The following is a 19,273-nucleotide window of genomic DNA, read 5'->3' as shown; positions in this document are numbered from 1 at the left end:
GAGCAGTGGCTTTAGTGGGCAAAGTCCTACATGATCTTAAACAACGTTTGAGCCATTAATATCCCAATCTCTCACAGATACTAGGCTGCAGCAGAAAAAAAAAAAAAATTGGTTACCCCATGCATGCTGCAGGAAATTTCATTTCTGCTTATAAGCCCCTTTCTGTCGCTCTTGCACTCTCACTCATAAGGTATATTACTACCGTGTTCTTCAGACACATGGTATAGATGCAATTTAGTCTACAATCCAAGGTCAATGGAACTATGTAGGTTCCTCCTGAGAGCAATTCAGAAAAGGTAAATTCTTGAATTTTAAAGCTAGATTATGTAAATGCTGCTAGTTGAATATTCCTAAATTTCAAGGACAGCTTGCCCCAAATTTATTTCAGAGGTGCCTTTAAGACTTACCTGAAGCCTGTGAAAATCAGAAGGCAAACACCCAGGGAGCTCTGAATGAGCCTTTCCATTTCAAAGGTATTACAATGAGTTAGAGACGCTTTTTACCTACATTGYACCTACATGAATGTAATCCAGGACAGCTATAAATGAAAATAGATATGCTTTATGTAACCCACTGATCTGTGTAGAATCAAYTATGATTTCAGGCTAAATAAGTACACTAATTTCTATACCTTAGGAAAGGGCTTGTCAAATCCTTATTATTCGTCTTTAAAGAAAGCTAAAATCAAGGACTGTAGTTAATGAGTCTAAGGCTCAATATCAGACCTAAGTCTTCAGGTTGTTAGTATTACACGTGGGTTTTTGTTAGTTATACGTGGACAAATATGAATTGTTAGGCAAGGATTCTTTCAATTTCACTCACACCGCTGATATTTTGTCTCTTTCCCTTTATTCCTTCCAAAAATATTTGCAACCATAAGTCACAAAACCTATGTGTTTTTAAGCAGGCTTTTTGTACTAATGGCTGACCAGAGGTTCATATAGGGCAGAGGGCAAACTGGAAGCATTTAGATTTGCCTAATTCCGTCTGCAAAATCAGTGGTGCTTAATCATGGATCAATGTGTTTTCCTGAACAGATTTTTTCCCCTGTGTTTTTATGGCTTTCAGTTGCAAAACAACACATAAACAAGTCAAAGACATACCTTAAAATCTAGGGTCAAATATAATCTACTCTATTCCATCTTTTAATTGTATTATATATATAATGTCTGGATTTATCAGTATGAAAATATGCTGCTGCGGACTGTGCTTGTATGAAAATATCTAATCCTTTAGGTGATAACTCATAGGTAAATTGCAGTATAATATTGTGATATTGGCTTATTTTTCAAATTCTTATTAAAATAAAACAGAATTAATTGTATCTTGCTTTCCAGGTGTTTTAGAATAAAACTACTGAACCAATCTTGACACATATGAAGAATTTTCTAAATTCTTGAGAATATTTTTATTAAAAATTCCTCTCACAGCCTTCTTAATTTTCTTTAATTTTAGTTGATGAGAAAATTATATACATTTTGTGTCATTGCAGTGCTCTTTCAGTTCTTGGTGTGTTGGAATACTTAATTAAGTCAAAATTCCTTGAAAAATCGTTAAACACAGTAGGTGGGATGATCTGTAAATGAAATGACTCACATAGTAAGTCCAGCTACTTGTTAAATCCCCATTTGAGAGAAAGTGCATAATATTTTGCATAATATTTTGCTTTATGCAGGGTGGCACATTTCGTATACCTTTCTTCTTGAAATTCCCTGTGGTCCCATGTTTGTCTTCAGTTCATCTACTGTTTTTCAATTCTTTACTATTTAGATCTAGAAAATTTTAAACCCCAAATGTATTCCTTTCTATTTCTGTGTATTTCAGTCCCTGGGAAAAAAAAAAAAAAAAAAAAAAAAAAAAAAAAACCCCAAAAAACCCCAAAAAACAAGGGAGTAAATATTTGGAACCAATTTCTAGGCATAGGGAAAATAAAAAGAAAATTGAGAACAGGCAGGATGGAAGAAACAAAAACAAACCTTGATAATCTTACTGCCTTTTCCAGTGATCTCTCATGAGATGTAGATTTCATCAATAGATTTCTTTCACTTTGTATTGTAGCAAAACTTTTGAAACAGTCTCCCATTGTATCCTTGTAGCCAACTTAAGAAGACAGGGACTGGATGGAAGGGACTTCAAAATGAATGGAAGACAAATATAGCCAGCAAGGTCTAATGGTATTGTTTCCTGATTCAAAGTGTGACTGGTAGCCAGTGGATACTGTGGAGAACACAAAGGCCAAACTGTCCAGCCCTTGTCGGTGACTTGGATAGCAAGTGGGGATGCATCTGCAGCAAGTTTGAGGATGACACCAAATGGTGGGAGAACAGCTGATACGTGGGTTGTAGCACTGCTAGGCAGAGGGACCTTGAGAATCTGGAAGAATAGGCCAACAGAAAGGTCATGAAGTTCAGGAAAGACAAATACAGAATCCTGCACTTTGCCTAGAATAATGCCATTTGTGAGTACTCTTGGAACTGACTGGGTAAAAACAAGCTTTACAGAAAGTACCCAGGTGACTGAGCAGAGAGGCTGAGTAAGAGTTAAAAATGTAGCCTTGCAGTAAAAATATCACAGACTGGAGTGTATGAGCACCAGTGTAGTCAGCAGGTCATGGTTATTATTTCCTCTTCAGCACTCATGTGGAAAATTGTGTGTAGTTTTTGTGTCCTCCACCATACAAGAGAGATATTGCAAACTGAAACAAATAAAGAGGAAGGACCCATTAAGGGGCCAGGGACTGGAGTATCTGATAGACAAGGAGAGGCTGAGTGAGGCTGGAGGAGAGAGAAGGGTGAAGGGGATCATATTGCTAATTTGGACAGAGAACAATAAGATAAATTATTCCATGACACATTTCAAGGAGAAAAATATGCTTTCAATGTCCTTGTTATTCTCTGTTGGCATATTCTCAGGGGAGAATATGTAAGGGGAAAAGCAGCTGTGTAACAAGTGAAAAGCTTGCATTCATACTTTCTCAAATTTGTAGAACAATACCACATGGTTGTCTCAGAGGCATCAATAATCCTGCAATCAGGATTTTTTTTAATAATCTTATATGTATGAAAAACCCAATCAAGTGATGTGTGTTTTTTCCTTCTAGTGTTTTAGAAAAGCTGTTAGGTGTGAATGAAGTGCACTGTCTAGTGTTATTAAATGGGTTTTATTGGAAAGAAGATTGAATCCCAAAGAAAAGTTACAAACAAGTTGCTGTTGTTGGATACAGCCTGTGTGAAACCAAAGAGCTCACACACACAACGCATTCTGTCTGCAGTCTTCAGCCTTAGGTCCCAGTCCACATCTCTCAAAATGAGGAGTTAGCATAGTTTCAGATGAAATTATTGCAATTGTAATTAGCTTCACCAAAAAAAACCCAACTTTTTTTCCCCCTTAATCAGTAAAGAGAAATAGTTTTCTGCTCAGCAGCTCTGTTTTCAAACAGAATGAAGAATCCAGAATGAATGAAATTATTACTTGGCTTCCTCTGTGCCAAGACTGCTATTATCCTGGAATAATGCATTATGTATTGTTTTAGCAGCAGCTGAAATAAGGAGGAAACAGTGCTGGTAGACATTCCTTCCTGTTCATGCCTTCATCTATCTTAAAAACACTTATAAATTCATATTCATGTCAAAATTATAGTAAGCTCTTCATATTGCTTTGCAATTTCATCGGTACCAACAAAAATACCTAATTGCTACTTTTTTTTTTTACAGTGAAGTGCCTTAGTAAGGTTGGCTTTTTCCGTGGAGAAATGTGAGGTCTTTAGCTCTTAAACCTGCACTATTATTTCATAATAGAAGTCTCATTTTTCTAATTCATTATTTTTTCTTCAAAAAAGTAGAAGAAATATCATCTGTAGGTTTTTTACCTGAGAACTTGTACTGCACAGTGCAGTAGTTGATTCTGAATACATTGATTATTGGAAGGGAATTTGAAATTTTTGGGTTTTTTTTCCTCCTGAGTTTTGGCAAGTCTTGTCAAAATACATGTTTTTAATGTGTTGTTCTCTTGTTGTAGCTGGTCACTGTGGCTCTCCAGACCCAATTGTAAATGGTCATATTAGTGGAGATGGTTTCAGTTATCGTGACACTGTGGTCTACCAGTGCAATCCTGGATTTCGACTTGTTGGCACATCTGTCAGAATTTGCCTGCAGGATCACAAGTGGTCTGGACAAACTCCTGTTTGTGTCCGTAAGTACAATTCATTTCTTACTGCATTATTGCTACTATTTTAAACATAATTGAACATTAACTGTGGATTGGATGTTCAAAAGTGTTTGTGCTCAGATCAGATAGTTATTGGATCTGTTTTCAGTTACAAGGGTTGTTATGATCCAGTTGCTAACCTAGCACAGACTTCTTAATATTTTCAGTAACTCCTGATTTCTGTTGTTTCAGAAAGTGGATGGCATAGACATTTAAGTGGGTTGAACAGCAGGCTGCAGCTGTGTAACTTAACCTATCACTTTCTCTTTGTCCAGGTGTAGTTCTGTCAAATGTGGTCTTGCTGAGCCTCTCCACTATTTCTTTCACCATGAGTAAAAAATTCCTTTGTATATTTCCATTGCTTGGAGGACAAAGCCAGACTAGTGTTCATCTGGGCAGTTCTAATGGTGACTGCCTGATTTTTCAAATTTGCCTTAATTTGGCCTACCAATGCAAGCCCAGGGCATGGCACTGTATTATGCTATATCTGTTTAAAAAAATGTTAACTTTTTTCTAGCCTTTGGTATCATCTTAATTCACCTGTTGTTTTTTTTTGGTTTTTTTTGGTTTTTTTTTTTTAATCACATAATTAATTGCTAGAATTGCTGAGTCTTTCCTTCTCTAGTTCCTTCTTCATTTGTGTGGCAGGTTAGCTGACATTTTCTGAACCATCACCCATTTAATCAGTCAAGTCCAATTTATCTGTCTTTTATTTTACTAATTTATTATGTCATTGTTTCTATTTCCTTTTAATTTCAGTTTTATTAAAGATCCCCATTTTTATACATATTTTTGTTATTTGTAATGGTGCATTTATATCAATTATTTAAGTGCTGCATTTTTTAAGATGCCTACACTTCAGATAGAAGTATTTTTGTCCACACAGAGAATTACTGAGATGTTCAGCCTTTCTGTTTAATACGTTAGATTTCTAAATGTTCAATATTTTCTTTCTTAGAGTAAAATTAAAATTTCTACCTGTATACAATGACAGAAAATATCTACCAGGTGTCATTGTCCTTTTAAAATCTTATTTATATCTTCAAGTTCTTTATATGCATCAAAGGAGAAATGTCAGCAGCTGGGATTATTACTATCAGTGTATTCATTTGACTGTACAGTGAATAAAATCCCTTCAAAAGAAAGGGGCAAAGCTGAGAGAACATGGGAGAGGCAGGAAGCTGTTTCTTCCTAAATGGATATTATCATTACTGTTATGAGAAGAACTGGCATCAGTTTCTGTTAGTAGAGGTTGTCTAATGCTCTCCACTATGACATGGGTTTCTTTTGCTTAGAACGCTGCCAGACTAAAAAGCCATGCAAGGTGACTTGTTTTATGTCAGCATTCAAACTTCAGATGATTTTCCTCCTTTGATTAATTGACCTATTTTTAAAGAAATTCTCATGCAAATGAGACTTATTTCTGAGATGTAAAGTGAAAACATACTGTTCACCAGTGCTAGAAATATGTTGTACTGAAATGTTCTTCTGACTGAGCATTGTGGAGCATGAGCTAGAAATCTGGCTGTGGTGGGTGGACCTTGACTGGATTCTACGTAGCCACCAAGCTACTCTCACTCCCCTCCTCAGAAAGACAGGGGAAGAAAATAAGATGGCATCATATGCAAGGGGAAAAATAAAGCTTTTGATTTTCTACTTCCCATCAGCAAGCAATGTATGGCCACTTCCTGGGAAAGAGGGCTCCAGCATGTCTAGTGGGTACCCCAAAACACAAATGTCAATAATGGATGACACCTTCCCTCCTTTCCTGCTGCCCACCCTGCCTTGCCCCTACCTCCTCTTTCCTCTTACTGTTTATATCTGAGCAAACATCGTATGGATTGGAACATCCCTTAGGTCAGTTTGGGTCAGCTGCCCTGATTATGTCCTCTTTCAGGATCTTGACCACTCCCAGCCTGCTGGTGGGAGGGTGGGATGTTGGGGAGACAGCACTGATGGGGTGCCAGTGCTGCTCAGCTGTAGCACAACACTGGAGTGTTACCAACACCTTTCCAGCTGCCAATATAGAGCACTGTCAGAGATCCATCTCAGGTGGATCCAGTGCAATGTAAGAGATAATGCAAAGATATTAAGGCCTATGCCCCTGAAAATTTGCCCCAAATCAGTCCTTATTTTGTGGGGTTTTTTTACAGAAGATCATTTAAGTCTTTTACAGAAAATCAGAAGTCTCTGTATATTTTTAATTTACTTTGAAAGAATTTTCAGATTTGTAAAGTATCAGGTATTGTAATCTTAAAAAATATTATCTAAGGAAGCACTAGGAATTCTCTACCCATTACAACTTAATCTTCTTAGTTTCATATGAAAGTCAGCCTTCTTCATCTCACAAAATTTGTGACCCACAGATCTTTCAGTATCTCTTTGCTGGATAACCAGCTGGACCACACTTTAGCCAAGTATTTCTTGAAAGGTCTTTCCACTTGCTGCTTATTGAAAGTTAATAGGAAATAAGATTTGAGATTTGTTCCTTATGAGTACCAGCACAACAGAATCAAAAGAAAAAATAAATCGGTGTATAGGTTATTTATTTGAGTATGATCAGCATCACTAGCACAAAATTGAAAAGTTCTGTGCTTGTGCATGTCTTTAGATGTATACATTCTGATTTTACATTGTCAATATCTATGCTTTTCTCTACTCTTCCACAATATTTTAATATCTTGTCACATGGAAAGCTAGAGCTTGACCATGATAAATTTATTTTTCAAGTTCCATTTTAGCAAAATCAACACACATAATATATATAATAGGAAAGATTTACTCCCCACAATGATTTCTCTATTGTCATATGAAAATCAGATTAAAAGAACCACTGCTTCAGGAAGGCAGTGCAAGATATTTGCTTCAGAACTCCAGAGTGCTCTGAAATAGTGCATCAAATTTGTTTGGCCCTACTGCATTTTTAAGCTTGCTGGAAAAAAGCATTTTCCATTTTTTTGTATTAGTAGGAATTTTTAAATGCACTTTTAAAGGTCTAATACATATCAGATTTTCGTGGAAATGCATATATTTTTATCTATATATATAAAATACCTAGAGAGAGAAAGAGAGATTTATTTTTATTAAAAGTCTTAATATAAGGTAAAAAGTAAGTTCTAAGAATTTTAGTAAAAAAAATAGATTTTTCTCCTGTCAGTTCAGAGTTCTTGGTAAATATATCCTATTCTTTTTCTTACATGTCTTCTATAAATGAAAGATGAATTCAGAAGGAAAAAAACCACCGAAACCAAAGAACCAAAACATCAAAAGAGCTCCAACCTGCAAATGATTCCATGCTAACCTGCCTGTTTTTCTATTAACAGCAATCACGTGTGGACATCCTGGGAACCCAGCTCATGGAATGACTAATGGCAGTGAGTTCAATTTAAATGATGTGGTAAATTTTACTTGCAACACTGGATACTTACTTCAGGGTGCTTCTCGAGCACAGTGTCGAAGCAATGGGCAGTGGAGCAGCCCTTTACCCAACTGCCGAGGTAAGAAAGTTTTACCATGCCTCAAAATATTGGGATATCATTCCTAATCCCATCCTTGAGGAGCTCCTTACCAGCTTTATTTGGGTTTTTGCATTCTATATTGGAGGATGCGGTTAGCATTGAATATTGAAGGAGCCTAGGCTTTTCAGTATTTTACCTGAAAGTTCTTGCTGCAATTACTAGCATCTAGTTTATAGACATATAAAGTTMACTTAGTATCACAAAAGCTGTATTACATTAATAAATGGCAATGCCTGTCTAGCCTGAATTAGGTGCATTTAATTTCTAAAAACAGCCATTATGAAATTGAATATTTGTGCCTTAAAACACTATTGATTCTTTTGTATTTTCTAGAAATACCTGAGARATGATTTTTCTTTCCCCACCAAAAAAAGGGATAAAGTAAAATTTAATGCTGCTTGGTTTTCTTGCAGACATCTGAGCTTGAATACCGGTGTGCAGTGGATAATATGGACGTGTTTGAGAGATGAGAATAAAGTAAAAGTTTGTGTTAGGAGGAAATCTGTATCAAATGTACATATTGGGAAAGGACAAAGAAAAACATTTTAAAACACAATCTAGAATTCTTTATCTTTTCTATTCTTTATGTCATTAAGATTAAAAATCTCTGAAGTTAACCTTTTTTTACTCCTCTTTATGGTCACTGTTTTTGTTTATTTTCTTTGCCTTATGGCTATTGTTGCAGAATATGGAGCTAATATCTCATCTTTGGTCTTTTCCACCAATATCTTCATCAGACACCTAAAATCTGTTCACTTTTATTTTTTTTATGTTATATGCCCCAAAACAGCTTCTACTGGTATAGTACATGCTTTTTCAATGCTGAATCCAGTAAGATAATGATATTGTGAAACATCTTCTTTTGAATCACTGAAGCAGACTGAGTATCTTCTGAAAATGAAAATAGATGGAAATTGACAGAGAGGTGAATGGCAGGACATGAGATAAATCATGTGAGATATACTGAAAGATCTCAAAGGCCTGGGGAAAACTTTTGGAGATACTCTATATGCTTCAGTGCTCTTTTTGTGTAGGCTCCAGAATGAAATGTATTTTAATGGCTCTAATTTACAAATTTTGTTCCTGGTCACATTAAAAGCTGGATTCATTTGTATATTTTAGTWACAGTGCTAATTTCCAAATATGTAAACAAAAACAAATTTTAAAAGGTTTAGTGTCTGGAAAGAATCTGATCACTATAYCTGCTGTGAAACATGCAAAGAAATAGAACACAAAAATTTCTCCAGAAATGAAATGGTCACTAAGCTTTTTTAGAGTATTTTCTCTCTCACTGGAGAAATGTTAAATCAGTGTAAGTACTATGCTTTTCATTCTTTGTAACTTGTCTTTTGTGAGCTAAAGAAAACTGTAGTCAGCAAAGTCATTCTAAGGATGCAACATTGGGACTAAAAAATCATGTAATAAGAACTTAACTTTGGCTGTTGTACMTTTATTATCTCCACCTGTTGGTTTATTAAAAATCTTATTGTATTACAGTTGTTATTCCTAAGAATAATAATTATCTTTGGTGATTAGCTCATCATAATGTTTTGGAGATAGCTGATGCAATTTCAAGCTCAGTGTGTGTGGAATTAGATCTTTCATTCTYATTAAAACAATAAAGAGATGGCAATTCCCTCAGTCACTACCCCCAGAATTTATTTGAGTTAACTAACATAGCAATATAATTACTGGAACRGAGAAACAAGAATTAGCAAACTGTTCCTATTTAGGCTCATGTATTTTTTTCCCTTTTATATGCTTTGTTTTGCTAGATTTTAGTGAACAAACTCCTGTCTCGTCTGTGAAGCATTTAAGTAAGCTTTTATTTGTCGGRAATGCACACTTTTTCTCTCATCCTGTAGCTGAAATCTGGATCTTCTCTGACTGTCAGAGATTTAACAGGTTTACTGAAGATCAGCCTCATTTATGAGCTGAGTAACTCAGCTATTTACTTTGAACTCCAATATATTTATTAAAAGCAAAACAAATCAAAGTGAAAGTGAGGAAAAACAATGCAAAGACAGAAGATTTAAGGAAAAGAGCATAAGAATTAGAACACTTACAGKTACTACAACATTATTTCAGTTGTCTCTCCTGTCTACTTTCATTGTCCTTTTTAAAKTTATTCACATGAATTTGAGTTTGATCCAGGCCAATTTATGGTCTGAAATCTTATTTAGGGAGCTTCGTTTTCTGAAAAGAGTATAATTTCCAAGATCTATTTCCTTAAGAATGGTGTCCTAGGTTAGCTGTAAAATCCTACCAGAATGGAATGGCTGAAGGTTCTTTTAATTGGTTATCTACAGTTTTGTTAATTCTCATGCAGGTGGTGTAAAGCTGGACTTTTGCCATTTGCTCAGTGTTTCTTCCCTTCATTCTTCTCTTCATTTAGTATTTCTTTCTCTATAGCAACATATATTTTTCAGTGACTGTCTTGTATCTCTTCCATCATGGATTGCAAGGATCCACGTAATTTCATCACCTGCCCCGTTTATCCAGCAAGAACCCAGAGGGCTTTGCTSTTGATCATAATAACACTGTAGCTGCTCACCTCACTGACTGAGTCTAACTGATYTAAAGGGTTTGAAAAAGTTGTAATGAAGTTTGAAATTTGTCCAAGATACCTCTCCTACTGGAGAGGAATATAACATCTAAAATAACAGCAACTGTTATAAATGTAATTGTGCACCAGAAGATATTTACTTGTAGTCTAAAGGGAATATTCAATATCCACTTCAGTTAAAGCATCTCAGTATTAGACTCGTTCTGTACCTTGTCCTAGTACATGCATCTCTGATCTAGAAATTTGGAAGATTCTTAATTGTATGAAAATTTAAAATGTTGTAGTAATTGTCTTGATAATTGGTATTGTTTCTTATTTTAGATTAGCATGGTGGGTTGACCTTGCAGTTAGTAGGTAGAAGTTTCTCTCTGCTGTTCCTTCTCTTCTGTGGCATGTGTTCTCCACAAGCTGCAGAGAGCAGGACTTCCTCATGCATTGCCTTCTCCTCTAAACTCAGTGTTCCCTTTTTTGCTTCTCACTATTTTGTGTGTGTGTGGCTGCCTCTCTCTGGTGTATTCTGCCCTTTCCTAAAACATTTTCAGAGAAGCAAACTTTTCTCATGGGCTCACCTGTGATTTGAAGAGAGACTGAGAGTTAGGCTTGTTCAGCTTAGGAGAGAGAAGGCTCAGGGGAACGTGGCTTATCATCTATTCATATCTAGGGGATAGTGTGAAAAATAGAGGGCCAGAATTCTTAGTGGTGCTCACTGGAAGTGCATGATGCAAAGGACGCAAAACCAAACATAAAAARCTCTTTAAATATGAGAGTGGTAAAACACCTAAATAAATTTCCCAGAGACATTGTGGAGCTTCCATTYTTATAGGCATTGAAAACCTAACTGGACAAAGCCCTGGGCAAATTGTTTAGTTGTCACRTCCAATTTCAAGTATTCTTGTACAATTTATGACTAAAGATTATATATGTACACCAACTATATTCCTGTGTCAAGTTTGTTCTTAATGAATTGATTAGAACTTACCTAAAGCAAGTAATAGCACTTCTTCTGGCATAAAACTTTACTTTTAAAATTACCTTTTATCTAATGGGTTGAAAACATTTGTTTTAAAGATCATTGTTAGCCATGAATTATGAATTTGTTTACAAAGAAAGTAAATCTTCCAGCTCTTCAAATATACTGCTGGGAAAGGATTGATGTTCCTGGCAAAGCTGTATCATTTAATTCAACAGAGATTTTGCATATGACCTTTCTTTTAAACCTCGGTTGAGTTCACCTGAGTCAATAATGAACTTGGCTGAGACTCTACATGAAGTACTACAAATTAAAGATTGCTGCTTGAAGCTATTGCAAAAGTTTATTTYAGATTTTATTTTATTTTATGTTGAAACTGAGCTGTTATGTATGCATAGGAAACCTTGATATTTTCAGAAAATAAAGCTGGGCAGTTCTTAGGCAGCCTTTTGCAATTACTTTGCTTCTGTCTGTTATGTCAATAGCAGGTTAACTAAGTAATCAGTGACAGGAAATTTATCAARGAAATCATATGGAGTTTTTTGGCTAAGAAAACAGTAATGACCACAAAAGATCATAWTTGCTACTTGAGAGCCTTATGATAAAAACTTGTATGAAACAAAAGATTTTAATATATTTGTATATCCTAAATGCACTGAAAGGCTTGAATTGCTCTTCAATGATATTCCCCCTACTCCAGAATGCTTTTATCTCTTCTGGTTAACTGTTTTGGCTCATCAAGTAAAACCTTAAATCCCTTAAAATGTACACACTTTTTAATATTTGATTTGGATCTGTGTTCTGAGGCAACATAATTCTTAAAAAAAAAACCTATGCCTTGGAAAAACTATGCTCCTGCTGTTTCTGTCACAAGTTAAAAAAATGGCATGTTGTGATGCTTAGGTACTTTGTGAAATAGAAACCCCAAATATTTTGAATTATTTAAACTGTAATGTCTATTTAAAATTTTATATTTAATCCTTTTGGTGTATTTAGTGTTTTTTTAAAGATTGGTAATAACCTTTACTGGAATGTGAAGGTCACTGAARTATGACTTTAAATTCATAATTCGTAATTCTCCACATGGACTCTATCTATTTATTTGATAAAGAACAGGTCAAGTAGTCAGTTTACTTGCTTTTAGATTGGAATCAAATGGCATTGGAAAAATTACAATACCCAGGTCTTTGTTCTCTTCTGCAAACCTGCCTAAGTAGAGCTTGGTGCAATGTGAATGTGCTACCCCAGAAGTAGTCATGACAACATTAAATCCTAAACCAAGTATGTTCACTGTAGATTTTTTTTTTCCATTAGCAGTTTGGAACCACTTTCCATTTGGTCTTTGGAAACACAGAAAGGTTTCTACTTTTCATAATAACTCTTAACCACCAAAATAAGAACTGAATCAGATGGTCTCATCAGGGTTCTGAACTCCTGATTGCACTGTAGGTCATTTTTCCATATATTATGCTTCAAGTAAGAACTGCTCTATTAAACACCACACTTTCTGCCTGTATTAAGGCAGACTCATATTCATAATCTATGTCAGGAAAAGTGGATGTCCTTTGCTACTGTTCCCTTCAGATTTCTTGTACCTTTTTGTAAATGAGATGTAAAAGCTTTTCTCCCATTAGAAATATGTTTCTTAAGACTAGAAATATTTTGATGGGAAGATCAATTTGGCAAAGATGCAGAGGTTTGTAATTAGTTCACATTCTCCAGTCTGTTTCAGTAAGTCCAGGCTGTTTTTTTAGTAATAAAGAATTCAGAACTCTGTTTATTTATAATGGATTTGTACTGAATTTCTGACTTGAAAGGTTTATCTTTATTTCATTACTCATAGATTCTTGCAAAATTTAATTGGACTTTTATGTCTTATCAAGAATCTGGTATCTACAAGGAATCAGTAGTTTTACCATGTTCTCTTTAATGGCTGTGTCATTTGAATCAGTGATGATATGTACCACTCAACTGACAATAGAAATAACCTTTCTGATGSCAGCTGATAGGAAGATGGAAGAGATTGGGACTGATGACCAATTCTTCTCATCCAAAGATAAAGCAGCTCTGAATTTAAGCAGTTTCCCATCTATAGTGGAGTTAAGCATTCATATAAGATGAGAAATGTGTTTTGTTTGTTTGTTTTTTTTTTTTCCGAAGTCAGAGGTGTTTGTTGTGATTTTTTTTTATACTGTAAGTGACAGATATACATAGTCTGTTCATGTTGATAGTTGATAGTATGTTGATATTCTTCAGAAAGATAACTTGCACTTGACTAAATTTCTAAATTCTGTGAATAGTTTACTTTGTGATGATCATTCAACTTCTTACCAGAAAGCTGCCCTAGAGGACTCTGACATGGTCTTTTAACTTCTTTGTCCTCAAGGGTTTGAATCTATTCAGTGTGAGGTTCCAAAGTTATCAGGGCAGACTTAGAGCATTCTGCAGCTTTTCCAGAAAACTAAACCAAGACTGACAGAATTCATTTCCCATGTAACCCTTGACAGGTGTCATTGAGAGAAAGCAATCTCCGTCTACTCTCACTGTGATTTACAATTGAGTCCCCAGGGTGAAAGGCAATCAGGGAAAATACTGCCTTGGCTCTGTATGCCAGCCAACTCCAATTCTTTCCTAAAGTACTCCTTGCTGCAGCCATTCTTAGCAACAGCACACTTRAGTATATATTTAAAAACTGATAGCTGATCCTAAGTAGTACTAAGAGCATAATTTTGGTTACTTTTTAACTTGAGAGATCATATTCTCTTGCATAATCATTTGATAAGACTTCATGTATGATGCAAAAATTTTGTTCACAGGGCACATGCTTAAATTATGCATTTGATGATTGTTTTGTATTTAATTCATCACTGAGCTGTCTAAACAGATACTACTGGTACAGGAGTGAGAACTCTGTATCACACAAATTAATGCTCTGTGACTGCTGCATATTCCTTGAACACTCCGTATTTCTGAGCTGCATGGAGAATTAAGTTTTTCTGTACTCCCTATTGACTTGGAAAAACAGTTCAGTTAGAATTGCTTTTGGGTAGCTTTGGGCCAGCATATCTTCATGAAACAAAGTTCCTTTTAATTTCTGGTACTGACTTTCTATGAGCTAACTTGGCACCCTTAMCCGTTAAACCAAAGATTTAATTTTAAGTAGTTATATTTGATTTTTTTTATGCTAATAATTTCAACTTCACTAAAAATGGGGACAGCTCTTGTGAATGCTTGTTAAAAATTAAACCTAGGAAAGGCCTGAGTAAACCATAGAAAARGAAGAATATTTGAAAAGCAATTGTATTCATGAATGTACAAAACCTTCAATAAATGCGAGAATTTTGCAATATGCATCAGATTTTTCTTCTGTTTCAATAGAATGTTCTTAGAATAAAATTGGAATTATTTGAACTMTTATTTTCAATACTCTGTTTCAACTAACCTAGTGCATATTCRAGTTCAATAGTAATGATTTTCTCTAAATTACAGTGAAAAATAAATACTTTTTATTTTTCTTTTGAGCAAATTCTAAAGTGTTTTACTGTTTGTTTTACTGCTTTTTCCTTTACACAATTTTTATCTGTGCAGTATTGCACTGTTTATCACTTTTATCTAGAAATAAAATAAACATCCCATATTATAGTTCAAGAAATAATACTTTCTGTTATGCTGAAGTTCTCGCAATTCCCAAATGAGATTTCTGTGAGACTGATAGCCCATGAATCCATGACAAGTTGTGTACATTTTTGCTCAGGAATGCACTTCCTTTTAAAGGTTTGTGCCTGTAGATCTCTACTGTCCTCCCCATTCCATCAAAGAGAGTACCAGAGCATCTGCAATTTCATTYTCAGACAAAGTAWCAACAACAAAAACCAAAACCAAACCRAATAAACAATAAAACAATTTCACAAACCCCCAAACCCCAAAACCAMCAAACAAAATCAGCCAAATATCCCACCAAAAAATAAACTAAAAATATAGATTGCATGGAGGAAGATCATAATATGAATCTTTTGCCATAGTTACTTTYTGCTATACAGCTTCATTGCAGAATGGTGTCCTGATAAGAATTATAGATATAGGTGTCAAGAACACCTGAGTTCTGTTTTTCACCATTGTAAAYATTTCATACTGCCCTGGACATCAGGTTGTGATATGATGGATCACAATAATAATATTGTGTTACTGTGAGGTTGGGAATCAAATTGTCATTAAAAATAGTTTTAGCTAAATAAAAGATTTTGAAATACTTCTGTGTTTGAAATAAAATTTATCTGTAAACTAACAGTGCCTGTGCATGGGAGTTGAATTACTTCTATTTATTTAGATGGTTTTTCATTTGAACCAAGTGGCACATTCACAGGAATTGTTTGGAGCACGGTCCAGGGGTTAGTATGGACAGCAGGATCATTCTTCATGAGCAGTTCAGAGAAATTCACCCTGCTCTGGAGGGTAGCAGAGCACAGTGGCATAGACCTGGCCACCATCTACTGGCCTCATACCAGAGAACAGGTCCTGGCTTATTTTTCTTTGTATTTATACAGATTTGTGTTCAAATGTTTAGGAATGTATATGCATRAGGAAAAATTGAGTTTAAGGATATGTTTGTACAAGGCAACTTATAACTATGCAGAGGATACAGGCTAGTTCCAAAAGCAGAAACTCTATGGCAGCATCCAGCCAGCACTACACCATGTCTAATTGCCTAAGAAACAGAGTTAATTAGGATGCAGCAGGTGTTGCTTCTGGGAACTGTGCTAGTTTCTGCAAGGAAGAATTACACTGTGAGTACARACATATGAGCTCATTCAGATCTAGCTTAACATTTTGGTAAGGCTTCCTGTCAGTGGATGTACATTTTGCAGACTTTCACATGTGTCCCTGTTCTACAATGGTAGTTACGTTGCCAGTGAGAGAATTAGACTTAGCTGTCAGTGATTAGTAACCATGGAAAAAAAAAATCAGTAACAATGAATGTGTCATGTAAAAAGAACAAAGCATTTTTTCTTGGTAATACTCTTAAATAGGGATCCCCAGAAGTAAGAATTTTCAGAGTTCTTCAAAGCAAGTGCAGAGAAATGGACTTCCACATCCAAATTTTTAGCTTTCAAAGAGTAGCGAGATATTAGGAGTTTACATTTTTTCTCTTGTCTTATGGGAAAAAAAAAAAAAAAAACAAAAAAAACAAAAAGCAGCGCTAAAGAGGCATTTATTTCTGTCAATGAAATTTTATGTAAACATATTTATTTAACCGGCACAAATTTGATTTATGTATGAAATGTTATGGTTATAACACAGTGTTGAAATAGAAGTTGGTAGTATGAAATAAAAGCTTAACTTTTATAATGTAAGCTAAATATAACTTCTCTGGTAAATTATTTCATAGGATGCACCATAAAAAATAGGAATAGTTTCAATTAGACTTAAAGTTTTACTACTCTTTCGGGAAAAAAAAAAAAAAAAAAAAAAAAAAGGTCTCTCATTGAATGTAATCATTCTACATAATGCCTTTCTAATGCTTTGTGTGCATCACTGTAACACCTAATTTTTAAAAATATATTTCACTTTTCTGTGTAATTTTATTGTRTCTTCAATAACATGTTGTTGGGAAGATGGTAGATGGTAGATTTCAGTGAAAAATGAACAAAGTAGATTAATAAGGTAGATGAAAAATGTTTTTTTCTTTTTATGCCAAAGACAGTTCTTTCCCCAAATATCACTTGTAAAATAATTTTTGTGAAAGGAAGCTTTGGATTCAGGTGGGAGATTCTTTAGCCCTAGGTATATGTTTGTCTACTRTTGTGAGGTTAAAATTATGAACATATAACACTTTTAAGATCATAGCTGTAAAAGATTAGGAGAAATAAATTATAATTGGATTTTGCTATATATTAAATTTTAGGATGTTAACATTTTTCTAAAATCCTGATACTCTTTAGCTGATTGAATGAAATGTCCTTTCAATGAATGAACATTTGCAAAAGCTGCCTTCTTCTAGTGTATTGTCTAATCAACAGATTTACATTTAATGTATGATAAAACTTAAGCTTTTGAAAAAAAAAGTTATTCAGGAGTAGAAAGCAGTTCATTAGTGACTATGTATTTCTTACCTCTCAAATTATAATATTGTCTATATTCTCCACCGATTTCTTTTACATGAAAATTGATTTGTGCTATGTTACATACTTGAAAGATAGATTCTTCTGTTTTTTTCATGAACTTTAATTTATGATACTAACAATAAGGGTTTTTTTTTTTTGTTTATTTATACTATTATCTTTAGAGTAAACACAGGGGAGGGGTGGAGTATGTATTTGTAACTTTTCAGATAGTTTTCAGATTAGCAGACAGCAGAATTGGGCGTCTGTAAAAGTCTCTTTCAACCCTAACTGTTAAATGATTCGGTGATCCTACAATCACTGCAGAGTATAAAATGAAGGAGTGGGGAGGGTAGATGTACTGTATATAAAAACTAAACAGGCATGCCAATGTCCATAATTTTTTGTAGGTTTTTAATGGTCATCTGAAAAGATTACTTCATGCTTTTTGGTGCTTTCCATCACTCCCCTATCAAATACTTGATTTTTCATCATCTTCCTTTTCCTGTTCTACACATTAATAGCAGAAAATGTTCTTTTTAATATTTGAAGCATTTTTTTTCACTAGAGGAAATTAAAAAAATAAAATGGCAAAGTGTTATTTAAACTGTTCCTTCACATAAAATTTATGTAGAAGACCAAACTAAGCCTACCAAGGGAATGATAAAAAGCTTCTTCCAATTTATCTTTTATCTTTAAACTGCTTGTGTACTTGATACTTTGTAATTTGTCTAAGACTATTACAAGAACTTGAGTAAAATTTTAGCATTACGTTCTAATCAAAGAGATCTAGAGACCRACTTAGGAGTTAATATATGTGATATTTAGGTCAAATAAAACCCAAAAATGAACCACAGTCATGAACTGATAATGAAATAATGAAAACCATTGCTGCAGTTATGATATTTCCGTTATGCATCAGTGATGAACGCACTTTGTCTTCCAGTGGTGAACTGTTCTGATCCTGGCTTTGTGGAGAATGCAATTCGTCACGGACAGCAGAATTATCCTGAAAGTTTCAAATACGGAACAAGYGTGGCATACCATTGCAAGAAGGGCTTTTATCTCTTGGGCTCCTCTGCACTGACCTGTAAAGCCAATGGATTATGGGATAGATCATTACCAAAGTGTCTGTGTAAGTATTCATTCAGTTGGATTAGCATTAAAGCTAAGACTTTTAATTGTGATAGACAAAAAAAAGTGTAGCCATGTATTAAGGAACTAAAAGTGGATTTTAAAATTAATATATTGCAAATTGTACATCTCAGTGAGAAAACATAAAGACAAGATATCATGCAACTTGCTATTATTGAAAATGTATTGCCAGGGAACTATTAACTATTATTTCAAATGTCAGAAAGGTAACATTAATTTCCCCTATCAGTGATTTTTTAGGGTATCTGAAAACAGCTAGGGAAATCTAATATTATTATTCAKGTGTTGTAATTTAGAATGATCGTCTAAGACCATTCATGCCTATATCAGATATTTATTTTTTTTTCAGACTCATTGTAGTGTATATTGAGAACAAATCTCTGAAATGTGTAGAAAAAATTTTGCTCAAGAGGGTCTTTTCATAACATCATTTCATACTTACCCATCACTTTCTCCTCAGAGAGGGAGGAAATCTTCTGGTGTTTCCTATAATCAGTAAGATTCATATCTTTAAAAAATAACAGTTTGCCTGAGTTTAATTTCCATTGAGATATTTTTCTTTTCTGATCGCTGTTAATTTGCTGACATGATTTCTGATTTGCAATATAATTATGGGAAATARTAAATGAAAATAAAGTATATTTTAATTTGAATCACGTCTGATGATTTTAAAGTTTTTACAGAATCGTGATTTTTTTACTAAAATTATTTATTTCGTGAATTTACACTTACATACTAGAACAATAAATGTCACCAGRTT

The 19,273-nt window shown here is 34.4% G+C and overlaps 1 protein-coding gene across 1 annotated transcript in view; it reads left to right on the top strand.

Moving 5' to 3' along the window:
* The window catches only part of CSMD1 (CUB and Sushi multiple domains 1), a gene marked incomplete at its 5' end in the record, with an annotated part of 494,218 nt that overhangs the window by 439,896 nt on the left and 35,049 nt on the right, over positions 1 to 19,273 (top strand). Inside the window, 3 exons of the mRNA XM_057371364.1 lie at positions 4,018 to 4,191; positions 7,530 to 7,703; positions 18,305 to 18,493. Of these exons, the coding sequence (XP_057227347.1) occupies positions 4,018 to 4,191; positions 7,530 to 7,703; positions 18,305 to 18,493 (537 nt within the window). The remainder of the gene's footprint in view (positions 1 to 4,017; positions 4,192 to 7,529; positions 7,704 to 18,304; positions 18,494 to 19,273) is intronic.

Source organism: Malurus melanocephalus, unplaced genomic scaffold (genome assembly GCF_030028575.1).
Source record: "Malurus melanocephalus ecotype Western Australia unplaced genomic scaffold, MMel_1.1 scaffold_6, whole genome shotgun sequence".
Lineage (NCBI taxonomy): Eukaryota > Metazoa > Chordata > Aves > Passeriformes > Maluridae > Malurus > Malurus melanocephalus.
Note: the sequence above shows the minus strand (reverse complement) of the source record. Positions and strands in the feature narration are given on the sequence as shown.